This window comes from Epinephelus fuscoguttatus, linkage group LG21, assembly GCF_011397635.1.
Source record: "Epinephelus fuscoguttatus linkage group LG21, E.fuscoguttatus.final_Chr_v1".
Lineage (NCBI taxonomy): Eukaryota > Metazoa > Chordata > Actinopteri > Perciformes > Serranidae > Epinephelus > Epinephelus fuscoguttatus.
In genome coordinates, this window is record NC_064772.1 from 24,745,615 (window position 1) to 24,760,084 (window position 14,470).

Consider the following 14,470-nt stretch of genomic DNA (forward strand, 5'->3'; position numbering starts at 1 on the left):
ACCATGTCCTAATAGCAAGCAAGCGTCGCCCTCTGTCCACACTGAATCCGTTAAATACGTACCTCTTTTACGTCCTGTAAACAAACCAAGTAACTATCAGCTATTGTCGCAGTAGGGTTGTTATTAGCGAAGGTCATTTACCAGGAACTGTCAGCGCCATAGGGATCTTCCTCCCAACAGCTGCACCTGTATTTAGGCTTTGTATTTAAATGGGTAGATGTTGTGTAGGTAACTCCTCAATCTATTTCACAAATCAGCTGTTCCTCGTCCATTTCAAAGCTTTCAAAGTGAGCAGGAGTTCATAGAAACAGACCATCCAACTAAAGTTCAGCTCAAAATGGCAGCTCCTCAGCCAGTCGGAAGATTTCAATAGAAAACAATATAATCAAACGGACGCTCGCCTGTTTTGGATTAAGTTAGGACATGGTGTTAGACAAAATAAAGCAAAACAAATAACTCATCTTTTTAAAGACAGTATCTGTAATCTGAATACAACCAATTTAAACTGTAACGAAATACAGGGACTTATATTTTGTATTTTAATTACATAGCTAGCTTGTAATCTTTCTGAGTGTAAATGCCTCAACTTTACATTTCCAATCATCTACACTTGGTGTTTCTGGCACACAGCTTTGGTTTCAAACTTCCTCTATGACAGTGATTGGCAAACCTTGTTGCATAATTTTCTGTCCTGAGCTGTTCTTCCAAAGCAGCCGTTCTTTAGCAGTAAAAACATGGTTACAGGGCAGTGAAGTTATTAAACTGAGAGTGTAGAAACCCTGAAAGTCCATCTCTGAAAAGGGTGTGGAGAAAATGACCCTAACAATTAGGCAAGGAATGATTCAAGTGTGTTTTTCAGGCTGTAAGGTTGAATGATAATCCAGTGTTTTTCAGTAGGAACAGTAATTGACGATTCCTTTCCTTTACGTGTCGTACAGTATGTCAGTATGAAAATCCAGATTTAGACTTTTAAAGGGAAGAGATTGCCAGGGAGCTGTATGTGAAGCCAGGAGAGGAGGATTTATCCCATGGTGCACCAGGTTGCCTCAGAGAGTCAGCTTTACATGAAATGCCAAAAGAAACACAGTCTCCGGTCATGGATCCGTACGTTTGAATAGAGACTGGGTAAACACACGCCTTGATCTATGCCTGGAGGTAATTTGGCTGTAATTTGAGGATGTAGTTGTTTATCACCATGGCAACAGATGCTATGAGCAAGAGCAAGCTGACTTGGACTGAGATCGATAACCAAGACCTCTCAAAAGTGTCCCATGATGCCTCTTTAGATCCCGGCTCTGGCAAAGGAGTTTTTGAAACAACAATAAAACACAACTTATGGTTGTGTGGGGCTTCACTGCTGCCCTTGGTCCTGATCGGTTTTTCTAATGTGTAATACTGATGGGTGTTCTGCACTTGAATGACTTTGCCTAATGGTTACGTTTGGTCAGTGAAAGTTGAACAAAGGAATGGTCTTTTCTACAGTGGAGGTATAATGTATTTTTGCCTTTTTTTTTCTTTTTTTTTTTACTCATTAATGACCAATAAGTTAACTCCTGTAACCACCACTTTCTACCAATGCTTGTGACAATGTTTTTTGACTGTTTTTTGAGTTTTCCTTGAGTTCAGTCAGCCTTTTTTAGTTTACCTTTTGTTTATTTTTTGTATCATAGAGTTCTTTTTTGGTCTCATTTTAGACTCTTTTTCTTTGGACTTCATCCAGTAACTTGGAGTTCCTCTTTACCTTTTTTAGCGAAGGAGCAGGGGCCGTGGTAGTAGGTCTCAAAGCTTAAGTGACTCTTCCTCTCAGTGTATGGATAGACCCCCAGACACGGACAAGAAGGTAAGACAGCCCTCAGATCTTACCCTCTCTATGCCTCCAAACCACGACTGTGACTCCACCAGAAACATACGCCCTCACTGTCACACGCTCACACTGTGCAGGGACAGGCAAACACGCAGTAAAAGCATTGATCAATAATACTTTTCAGCGGTTCTCATAATGGCTTTATAATGAGCATTTATGGAGTCAGTCTTTGAATGTATTGGCAGGATGTAATTTATGACAAGCGGAGTCTCAGAAGACACATTTTTGTTTGAATTAACAAGGCAAATGGAAAAAAAAGGTGTGTGGTTTTGATTAAGTCTCGTAGATGCTTTTTATGTCTCTCTTTGCTATTATATCTTTATTTATTACACGATGACAATTAACCAAAACCCTAACAAATGTCTGCCCTTGGATCACTTTCAACTAGAGCTGCACAGCTGACCAAAATATTACCGAAATCCAATCCAGTGCAATATCCAAATCCCAGAAGCTGCAACATTCCATTATACACGAAGCATTGTGGTGCTACAGAGATCCCCAGCTCACAAATCATATCCCAGATATAAGGGAACACACTTGTTTGGTAGAGACCCCAGCAAAAAGTGTTTTCCAAAGAAAAAAACTATGTAGTAGATGCTAATGTTATATAGATGTAATTGATTTGAGTATACCATCATCCACACCAACAGTTGGGAGCGTAAAAATTTATCACACCTCAAAACGCATCAACGTGTCGTCCTTCAGCTTTACAGCGAGGCCTTTAAAATAACATGAGTCCTTTTTAATTTGACGTCCAAGTGAGTGCTGAAATGGTGTTTTATTGACCCAGCGTCGGCTGAATTTGGATCGGGTATTAGCTGCTAGTATGACTGCAGCTCACCAACACCCACCAGTCGTCGCAGCCGCCTCTAATGAATGCTGCATTAGTGTGACTTAATCAGTCACAGCTGTTAGCAGAACATGTAATCACAGGCTGCGAAAAATCTGAATTTACAGGAGGTGTCAAGTCATCTGTTCCACTTTTTGTTTTTCGTCATGTGTAGTGAGTCCTTGCAGACCAGAGGACAGGGCTCGGGCTAAATTTTAAGTTTCATTCTCAAAAAGCAGCATGTTATTGTAGTCATACTCCATTTCCAACTTTGCAGGCCAGGATGAGGCCACATCCACATTAATACATTTTCTTTTTAAAACAAATGCTATCTCCGCACACACAAGCGTTTTAGCAATCTCTGTCCCTACTAACACACCTGATTCACATATCACGTGAACATACACTGGGTATGCACGTGTGTGTAAACAAGAAGCAGATTATCTACCCTGCGGTTGGTTACTTAACTACGACAAATGTCAGGCTACCCACACAAGAAGGATGAAATCACAGAAGGTATTTAGGCCCAGCTATGATGTTTTCGCTCGACATGTTGTGACTGATAAGACCCAGTTGGGATGAGAATGTGGGTGTCTGCATCATTGTTCCAAAAGTCTGTGTTTCCACCCGTCCAGACTAAAACACAACCTCGGAGTTCTCAAATTGAAACAGGGTCAGCAGCGCTTTCAGGGGTCTCTGTTTCAAGGGTTTCAAAATGCCTCAGTAGTGTTGATGCTAGGCGTAAACGTTTTAAAACAGAAACGTATTGATGTGGATGTACCCTTTAAGTATAGTAGGTGGGTAGAGATATTCAGCTCCGTGTAGTATAAATATATACATTATTAAAGCAACCAGAAGACTGTCCCTTTACAGTTCAGCTGTTTAGAGAGTTTTCTGCTCAGTGACATTGATTATTTCCACCTAGCTCTCCCAACAGTGTGCCCTGTTTGGACAGCACTTTGAACATGCATCCATCCTCCCTCCCTTCTTTAGCACCAATCGCTGGGAAGAGTTCACATGTTTCAATTATTAAAGGTGGTGTTAGTATGTGAGGTTTATCAAGCACTTACAGTGAACAGGATCACTGCAAAGCACAGTGCTGCAAACAAAGGACACTCATTAGATAAAACAGGCAAGAACAAGCACTTGACATAGTCAGACATGTGAGCCAGAGCTTTTGTGTGTTTGTGTGTGTGTGTGTGTGTGTGTGTGTGTGCAACTGTGTGCAACTGTGTGGGAATATTTTAGCCCAAGGGAAGCTTAGTCCAGACCAACACAAGAATAAGAAACAGACACTTTCACTGTGCAACAAATGCGGATCACAACAATCTGACAAGAATAAAATGTGTTATAAGTACAGCTGTCAAATGGTTAACCTTTTAAAATCACAGTTAATTGCTGAATTTCAGTAGTAAATCGCAATTAATCATATTTTTAATCACGTTTGCACATTTTTAATCCATTATTTTACATTTCAAAACAGTTTTGAAGTCCATATTAACTAGGTGAGCAAGTCTTACCAGTGTCTTAACTCGGAATCAAGTAACAGTTTTCAGGATTTCCAGTTTAGTTGCTCTCTATGATTCATAAAGGTCCTGTATGAATTAAACTATTGTTCCCCAGCAACGGTAAAACATATGACTGGTCACAACATGCCAAACTCAGGACATTTCTTAGACCAGAGTCCTTCATTATGTTGACTGGTCTGCAGTCAGTTGCCACCGATTCAGTAAGAGCTGTATCTAACTTCTTTAGCCCCTTTTACACTGCCAGTTTTTCCGCGAACGTTGGGCCATTTTGCCAGCAAGCTGCGGGCGTTTAGACACCGGATTCGCGAGTTGATCTGAGGGGCCCAATTTTCCGCCTCATAGGGTAGACATATTGGCAGAACCCTTTTAGTTTAAACAGACCAAGGCGGCCTTCCGCAACGGGAGGGGCTGTTGATGACGCCACATGTGCGACCCACTGGCAGTGGATAAACAGGAAACAGCTGATAGCAGGAATTAGCAAGCAGCTAGTAGCAAGAGGGAAACGCAAACCTGACAGACACTGTAAAGATGAGCAACTGGGGTGACAAGGAATTGTGCACCCTCTTTGCCCTCGCAAACAAAGAGGCCATTAACCGTCAGATGGCGGGGACGGTGAGGAATGGGCTGACTTACGAGAGAATCACTGAAGGATTGACCAGCCGCGGCTTCCCTTTGAGTATGTCACTGTTTACATCACACACTGAGCTACATGTTTTGTTACTTGCTCACGCCCCCATTGCCCCGAAAAAGGCGCATTCTGTATAAACAAAAGTAGGTAGGCGGCATTTTGCTGCACTCCCCGATTTTGTTTTTATACTGCCAATGCTGAATGAAGACTGATTGGGCTTTCCTGCAAATTTGCGCAATTCCTGTCTGTTCCTGTCGGGCTTTTGATTCAGTTCCATCCAAAATAGTGCTTTGGAGATACGGTTGCCTGCTGATATCAGACTGGTTAGCAGGACTTGTGTGCTCATAGGTGATATTTTAATTCTGTTTGACACAAGGTGCATTTTACTTTTGACTTGTCAACTGAGCCGTTTGTGAGGTTTTTATAGTGAAATTCAGAAGTGCAGTGGTGTCTTATTTTCCATCACTGCTGCAGCGGCTTCACTACTACCCTTAGGGATGCGTTGAAGGGACAAAATAGCAGCACGTGATTTAAAAAAAAACAAAACAAAACAAAGTATGTTCCGACCTTAATCGCATTGTGATTAATGGGTTAATGCTGACAGCCCTAGTTACAAGGTGACTTCTCAATGAAGTTATTTGCCCACAATTCTGCTCAGTTTCTAAAATACTCTCCATATGTCCCTGATATTTAATGCAGCTGCACAGTGCATACGAAGTGCATTTGTGAAACCAATTCAATTTAGGCTGGGGATGCTTTAAATCTGCATTAGGAAGAAACTGCCTGCATTAGCAATATAAACCAACTGTGAAAACATAACATGTAAAAGCTCTGAGCAAAGTTTAAAATGTTACAAGTGGCTGCTGCAGCTTTTCAATCAGATACATTCTGCAATAATTTCTGCTGCTTGTTTTATACAGATGTTTTGTGCCAAGTTTTGTATAAAATCAGTTTACAACACATCAGTGTAACAACTGATTCAGAGGACACATATCAGATATAATGTAGAAAGACAGAAGTTTCACAGGGCTGCATATGACTGATATCGATCTTTAAAATCAGCTTAGTGATAGTTTTTAGTTGTCTGAATGTCTCGACAGATAATTGTTCAAAATCCACTGAATGAAATATTCATATTCAGATGACATTTATGTTTAAAACTGTGTTTATGCAGACAGCAGCTCTGCAGAGATTTTGACCATGATGCTGTGCCAAAAAGACTTTGTCGCTTCTACTTTCCTTTTCCATCTTTTTTTGGTTGTAGTTCATTGTTTCTGATAGACGAGCATGAAAAAAAGACAATAGATGTGTCATTGTGTTGAGTCATAAAGTAATTAGTGGAATCCAAATTTAGTATTTAGCATGTTGTGTGATGTTTATTTGTGTACGTGGTCATTGTGTCAAACAATACTGGCATCAGGATGAGTGTGTGTGTGTGTGTGTGTGTGTGTGTGTGTGTGTGTGTGTGTGTGTGTGTGTGTGTGTGTGTGTGTTCAAATACTATCCAACCCTTCTGCTCTGGCTTTTGTTAATATTGCCTTATTTGCATTAGTCAGAGTATCCCCCCCCCTTCACTCATTTACGCTCTCACACACACACACACACACTCTGCATCCACATTCCAGGGTCAGAGATCAGTAGTTCTCAGATGTGTGTGTGTGTGTGTGTGTGTCTGTCTGTCTGTCTGTCTGTCTGTCTACACATCCACTCATGCATTTGTTATGTGGTTTGGGGGCTCAGATGTATACCCACCTCATGTTAGACCCTGCAGTCTAACTGCAGCAGGGGCTAAAAGATCCCCACACTGGCCACTTAGAAAAGGCCTGCAGGAAACACACACACACACACACACACACACACACACACACACACACACACACACACACACACACGCATCTATACATACACAATGGCTGGTCAGAAATCCTGCAGGAAACTGCACAGGGGAATTCCTGCCAGGCCAGGGCGGATTATTTTCCCCCTTACTTCCTGTTCCTCCGTCCGTCCCCCCACCGTTTTCCTCGCCTCTCCTCAGCCCTCCTCCCCTCTGTGTCTGCAGCCTCTCATCTTCCTCCTGAGGCCACTGCGTTGACTTGTGAAGCATTTAAGATGCATGTTACATCAAATTAAACAGCAATATGATTTTTTTCCCTTGCATCAGTGGTACAATTTACTTTATTGCCTGCATCTAGCTAAGTTAAATGAATTTTAATTTCTTGTCTGTCAACATTTCAGCAAGGAAAAGTACCAGTCTTTCACACACTGTGCAGTTAAAACGGCAATTTGATTTAATGTAATAATTAAACAAGTAATTGAGCAGTCAATTTATAAAAAACTATTTAACTGTGGTTTCTATTATTTGATCATTTGTAAGTGATTTATCAAGCAAAAATGTGAAAACATTTTTTGGTTTCAGCCTCTCAAATGTGAGAATTTGCTTTTTTTCTTTGTTGTATTTGATTATGAGATGAATATTTTTAGATTTTGGACCGCTGGTTTGGCAAATCAACTTGGGTTCTTGGACTTATTTATGGCCCTTGTTCACTGTGCCCTATCATTTTATTGATAAATAATCAACAGATTGTTACAGTTAGTGTCACAGTACTGGAATTTGTAACTGTGATACAATAATTTGAAAAATATAGATATTCAACACCATTTTTGATACCCGAGGAAGCAGCAGAAGGTATAAAATTGAAAATATTCATTCAAAAACTAACATTACAAGGCTAACAATGAGCACTTTTCCTGGTTAGCAGCAGAGAGCAGCAGAATGAGAACTGAAATTCTTTCAAAGAATTGATATGTATCTATAAATCGACCACACTACAAGTTACCAAATGCAACAATCAAGATGCCCATCTGTGCCAAGAGACTTAAGAACGTTCCAGGCAAATATTTTCATAGCTGAAAAGAAGAAATACAAGAAACAGTGTTTGTCCACTGAAAGGGGAGTTTCCCAGTTCAGAGCCTCATGACCAGCGTTCGACATAGACGGAGAGGATTTCAGCCCACTGTTGTATCGCTCATTGCTCGGGGGTTTGTTGATAAATAGACGTGGCCCTCATTCTGTGCCACTTCTCATATTTACCCCACACAGTCTCAAAGAGCACTCGGACATGTCAAATGATCAGGCCGCTAATGGTCAGCGACAGAGAAAGAGGGGAGAGGACACGCTGAAAGGCTTTGTCTCTGCCTGTATAATCAATTGACCTGATTGATAAGGGTGTGTCAGGGGTACATTGTGTGTGTGTTATGTTTCCCACGCCCAGCGCTTCGGGTCCTTCTGTGTGTGAGTGTGAGTGTGCGTCTGTGTGTGTGTGTGTGTGTGTGTGTGTGTGTGTGTTATCCGACCCTCTCAGCTCAGCCTCTGTCCATCAACACCTACCTCTGGAATGTTAATGAAAAACAACAAGGGAATCCCAAAGAATATATCTCTCTGTCTCCCTCTCACTCTCCTTTTTTCCACTACCTTCTGTCCTCTTCGTTGCAGTCAACGCTGTTTAAATGAATCATCTTACTTTGTGAAGTCACTCACTTTATCCTATGTTCCTCTATGGATAGTTGCCTTCTGTAGCAAATTTGCAAAGTAGGTAGATACCATTTTTTCCTTCCTAATTCTGATTCCTTAACTTGCGTATCAGCCGATAAGGAGCACTGATCCAACATCATTGCATTTTAAACACAGCTATATACTGCTGACTCTGTATGGGTCTAAAATGATCGTTGGATGGCAAACCTCAGGTTAAACCCTTTGTAAAACACTAACAGATACATACAGAACACCATAGAGCTTTCTTTTATTATTTAGTTTGACTGCTACTCTGAAATTTATCAGTAATTAATGTGGTTTTGGATCGGTGCACAGACTTCTGTACTTGCCGATCTCTTATCCAGCATTTTAGGCAATATAAGAGACATTTCTTACACCGGTATTGGTATCGGAAAAACTCTTACAGTAGACAGTGATTGTTAAAGTAGTTTCAAACAGTGCGGGGACAATCTGCAGAAAATAAACTAGTGTAGGTCGCTTACAGTGGGAAATGCAAGCGGACTATCCAGTGAACCAAAGAGAGGAAGTGACATAGAGCACAGTGCATTTTGTGGTGATTCATTCTCGGAACCCATCGGCTGTATTCAGCATCTGACTTCCGGCAGACAGCGACACAGTCTCTGGGGGCAGACCCCCGATTTTTTGGCATTCTGATTTGATTTGGGCGGAGGAGGCGAATTTCCGTTTCCGACTTCCGTTTATAAGTAAATATGCTGAACCATTGCGATGGATTCAGAGTTTGCAGTGATGCCAATTATGTTCCACCTCGTTAGTTCACCGCACAGACCGTTTAACCTGGCAACAATTGCAACCGGCTCAAACGTGATTGGTCAATGTCACGCGGACTACAAACAGCCTACAACCGGAAACCTGGGCTCTTCCGCTCTTCTTCCGGAGACAAGATCTCCGGGGTTTGCAGACTCTACATTCACTGAGTGTAGAGTCTGTATATAGAGACTAGTGGTGACCAAGCCGGCTGAAGGGGATGGATTTCCGTTTTTCGGTCCTGACCAATTGATGAGCCGGGTTTTCTTCTTCCTCATGTTTTTTTTCTTCCTGGTCAGTGGTTGTTTTGAGCAATACTGCCCCCAAACGAGCAGCTGTTGTAATTGCGTTACATTGTCCAGGCGGTTTGGTCCGCTTTAAAAAATGCAGTGTAAAAGTGAACCGAACCAAATGAAGGTGTAAAATTTTTTGGCAAATTTTTCCGTGGACTTTCCTGGTGTGAATGCGCCCTAATTCATTAAGCAAAAAAGGAAAATAGTGGCTGGTTTTAGCCTCTTAAATGTAAGAATGTACCTTTTTCCCTCTTATATCACTTCTAATTGATTATCGTTGGGTTGTCGACTGTTGGTGTGACAAAGCAAGCAATTTTCAAGACACCTCCCTGTGCTCTGGGAAGATGTGATTTCATTTGTCACTGTTTTTTTGACATTTTCTAATCTAGACTTTCACTTGATGAGTTGAAATCGCCAGGGGTTAAAACCCAAAGAGCGACTCACCAGTAGGTCAATCATTACAAACTCATGCTGTGCAGCCAATCATTGCTCAGACTCACAGAACCTTATTCTAAATTTAAGTGAAGATCCAAAGATACAAAACATGTCAGATATTTTTTTTATTTTTATTTATTTATTTAATTTTTTTGAGAAATATGTGTAAAATGATGCGCAGAACATCTAGAATGTTTTTATTTGTAAGGATGGTGCAAACATAAAAAGCACTGAGCTGGAACAAACTTGCAGAACCTATATGATACTGTCAGGCAGCATGGAATAAGATGATTTTAACTTTAAAGCTAATTAACAGGAGACAAAAGGGAATAGAACTGTTTGTTTGCAGCCGTAGTCCCAAGTTACACCTTACAAATGCACACACAAACAGAAGTCTGCAACATTTGTCTCCTAACCCCAGAGCATTAGCATCAGCGGAAGCCAGCGTAGAGAGAGGTTACAGTGGAGCTGCTATCTCCTAATTTGGCTGCTGGTGTCTGTTAACTGCCACTCATAGAGGAAGTCTGGCTAAACTGTCGCCAGCCTCCGTGCAGTCACCCTGGGATGGGCATTTTCTAGTGTTTCAGAGTTGTCATGACACTGAACATCACAAGCATGTTGAGTCCCATGTTGTCTCTCAGGATCGCTGCATATTTTCACCGACTATCCTTGAGAGTGTGTGTTTGTGCCTGCGTGCGTGTACGCGAGTGTCCATGTGAAAGTGCGTGTGTGAGCGCACATGCACCTGTCTGCTTGTATGCTTGTGCAGAGAGGTGTCAGGGTGGTGGGGCGCGCATGTGAGGTGTAAATGCGCTGGCACCCAGTCGCCACCTCGGGGGTGCGAGAGGAGGGTGGCGGTGCGCGTGTGATGGCAAGGGTGTAAATTGAGCTGTGATGGTCCAAGGAGGAGGATATGATTGGATGTAACGATGAGACCTTGTGCGCAGCAAGAGGCACTTAGACGCACTCTGCTCTCAACCGCAGCGAGCTGAATTCCTGTTTCCTCCTGCCCATTCTTTATCACTCTTCCATCACTCTCTTTGTGTTTGTGGATCTCTTAGCTTTCATCTCAGACTGAGCCTTTGAAATGTAATGCTCTCTCTTTCTATCACACACACTCAAACACACACACACACACACACACACACACGCTTCCTCTTTTGTGCTTATATCCTAATCACTCATACCTTTTAGTTTGTTTTATTTTTGCTCTCTTTGGATACAGAACAATTGCAATTATGCTCCAGTATGTCTCCGTATCCACTGTTCCTAATATGCAGAGGGTTATTAAATAAGGGTTGTAGGCGCAGATCTGTTTCTTTCTGTGTCTGTCTTTATTTCTCTCCTCCCTGTATCATGTCTTCAGCAGCCTTACCCATCTGTTTCTCCTTTTTCCCCCTTATTCTCCATGCACAGAAACACAAGGAGCGGGACAGGCACAAACCGAAACACAAGAAGACCTCCATGGACATGTCGCCCTCCCTCGTCCTTCCTAACATCATGGTCCCAGACAAGGTGAGGGCACTCCTCACTCCTTTGTTTGGGTTAATTGGGACTGGCTTGGTTAAATATTACAGCAGGAGTGCGATGTGGCTGTTTTCTTTTCTTCACCTTGATTTACCTTTGTTGTTGTTCTTCTGTATCCCTCACACATCCTGTCCTCCTGCTGACCTCTCTCCCATTTTCGGTCTTCCGTCTCTCAACCACTGTTTTGATAATTTTTTTCCCTTGTTCCGGCTCTTCTCACGGTTCCTGTCCTCCTTTCCTTTCAACCACAATTTCACATTGTTCCCCCCCCCCCCCTTTTCATCTTCCGTCCTCCAGAACTACAACAGCAGCAGCTCAGGGGGAGGAGTCACCTCCCTGCCAGCGTCCTCACAGAAGCGGCTGGACGACGGCACCGCCCGTTTCACCACCGCCAACTTCCAAGAAGTGTCATCCGCTCTCTCCGGCGGCGGCTCCAAAGACGGCTTGGCGGCAGATGCCGGGAAGGCGGCATCTGAGGCGAAGAACAAGAAGAACAGCGGCGCAAGTCACGCGGTGGGACAGAGGGGTGGCCGCAAGTCTCTCACCTCCTCAGGGAAACCCCTCCCCTCCGCCGTGGTCACCATGGCAACCTCCTCCACATCTGCCTCTGCTTCCACTGGGCCTTTCCACCAAGGTGAATTAATGGCTGCAAATGGTCCCGTATGTTAATTTTCCCGCAACTGGGAATTAACCCCGCAGTTAGAAAAATGGAAACGCAATGACAAATCATCTGGTGTTATTGCTCTGCCCACCCACCTAAAAACTGCAAGTGCAGCACAACCCCAAATGCAGCAGTGTTATGAAAAAACAAAATAAGAGTGTGATTCATGTGGTTTGTGTGTGTTGTGTCATTGGCTGGATTTTGGCCAGACACCAGAGTTGTGTGTGTGGCCGTGATAACAGTGTTTCGTCTTGACCGGCCTCTGGCTCCTGTAATCGGGGGCCCTGTCTGGGAAAAGAGACAGAAAGAACATGTGGGGAGGTCAAGACCTGAGAGGAGTCAGGGCTCACACTGAGCTCCTGTGTTTCGTACTATCAGAACCTTGAAGCCCTTGTCAGGTGTGTGTTTGTTTGTGCGTGTGTTGTAGAGAAATGATGTGTGTGCTTGAGTATCTATTCATTTATGTGCTCTGGAGGCACTTCCTCTGATACATGGGAGGACTATATGCTGAGGGAGGGCTGACTGTACAGCAGATAGAGAGCGGCAGAGCAGATAACATGCTTATTTTGGTTATCTCAGCTCTGCTCCTCCCATGATGATGGAAAAGAGGGTCGAATGAAAACTTTTCCAGCTGTTGCGTCTGTGTCCTCTGTTTTGTTTCCCTCCTGCTACTTGTCATTCCTTTCTATCTCCACTTCTCTTTATCTCTGTTTTTTTTGTCTTTCTGTCTTCCAGGCCTCCTGTTGACCAGTGCCAGCAAGACGCCCTCTGCTGCTTCCTCCTCAGACTTCCTGAGTTTCTCAGATTCATCGTTGCGTTCGGGGGGTGGGACTACCTTCTCCTCTCCGCCGTCTTTCAGCAGCTGCCTTGTAAAACCAAGCTCTGAAGGTGGAGCTTCAGAGGGAACTACGACACTCTTTGGCTCTCTGATGTCCGCCACTACAGCTTCTGCAGGTATGCGACATTTAGTTGCGTCAGTGCTCACTCACAGTTACTCGGTTATGTGGCCGGTCAGTTGTTTTTATCATAGAAGTAGAACAAGAGTGGGACAGACATTGAACTGATTAACATGATGCACAAAATCTGCCTCTCCGTGCTTCGCACTACTCCGATGCTTGTTTGGTCTTTACTTTAAAACCTCACCTCAGTGAGTTTGTGACGTGCTGCAGCTCAGTTTAGAGAGAGTTAGCCCGCTACAGAGGTCACAAGTCTTTTTAATGGCAACGGTTCATCCTGCTATGTTGATTTGAAAGGGAATGTCCATTCTGCTCTTATTCTCTCTCCATGGTTTTAATCTTTTGGGACGGGTCATCCACTAATCGGAAGATCAGCGGTTCGATCCTTATTTCCTCCAGTCTGCATGTCAAAGTATCCTTGAGCAAGACACTGAACCCCACATTGCTCCTGATAGCTGTTCCGTCTGTAGTCCCTTTTACACTCCCAGATTTTCCGCAAATGTTGGGCCGTGGCTGCTGCCGGTGGATAAACAGGAAACAGCTGATAGCAGGAATTAGCAAGCAGCTAGTAGCAAGACGGAAACGCAAACCTGACAGATACTGTAAAGATGAGCAACTGGGGAGACAAGGAATTGCGCAGCCTCCTTGTCCTCGCAAACAAAGAGGCCATTAACCGGCAGATGACAGGGACGTTGAAGAACGGGCCGACTTACGAGAGAATCGCCGCCAGACTAGCGTTGTCTCACTAGTCGTGACTTTCCTCCCACGTCACTGTTTACGTCACACGCTGAGCTACACATTTTGTTACTTGCTCACGCCCCCCATTGCCCCGAATAAGGCGCATTCTGTATAAACAAAAGTAGGTAGGCAGCATTTTGCTGCACTCCCTGGTTTTTTTTTTTTTTATACTGCCAATGCTGAACGAAGACTGATTGGGCTTTCCTGCAAATTTGCACAATTCCTATCTAAAAAGGGCTTATGTGTGAGTGTGTTAAATCTGTGTAGCAGGTGGCCCTTTGTATGGTAGCTTCGGCCACCACTGTGTGAATGAGGTGAATGTGACTCACAGTGTAAAAAGCACCTTGAGTGGTCGGAAGAAGAAAGGTGCACAACCATTTGTCAGATACAGTATAAAGGGAAACCATGTTTTTTAAGCCAAATAGGTAAAGACGTAAAGATAGCTATTCCAAGAAGCATGAATGGAGAACAACAAAGAATTGTTAAAAGGGCACACCGCTAATTTAGCATGTCACAATCGACAAGTCACTGGAAGATTTGTCAGGAAATGACTCAAGTGACTTCACAGAAGTAATTTTGAGTTGGAGTTTGATACTTCTAAGTGGGCCTGTATCAGTAAAGGAGGGTTTAACACAAGACACTAGTCAGGTTGAAACATGGGAAGTATTTTAAAATGTGAATATGTGCATATT

General features: G+C 43.2%; 1 protein-coding gene across 2 annotated transcripts in view; it reads left to right on the plus strand.

Annotated features, from left to right (window-relative positions):
* Positions 1 to 14,470, plus strand: part of mllt10 (MLLT10 histone lysine methyltransferase DOT1L cofactor) — a 52,340-nt gene that overhangs the window by 16,059 nt on the left and 21,811 nt on the right. The window contains exons 7-10 of one of the 2 annotated variants that reach the window (XM_049564646.1): positions 1,751 to 1,840; positions 11,313 to 11,411; positions 11,721 to 12,057; positions 12,820 to 13,038. In XM_049564646.1, coding sequence (XP_049420603.1) covers positions 1,751 to 1,840; positions 11,313 to 11,411; positions 11,721 to 12,057; positions 12,820 to 13,038 — 745 coding nt within the window. The remainder of the gene's footprint in view (positions 1 to 1,750; positions 1,841 to 11,312; positions 11,412 to 11,720; positions 12,058 to 12,819; positions 13,039 to 14,470) is intronic. The other variant, XM_049564647.1, reaches the window with a different exon arrangement.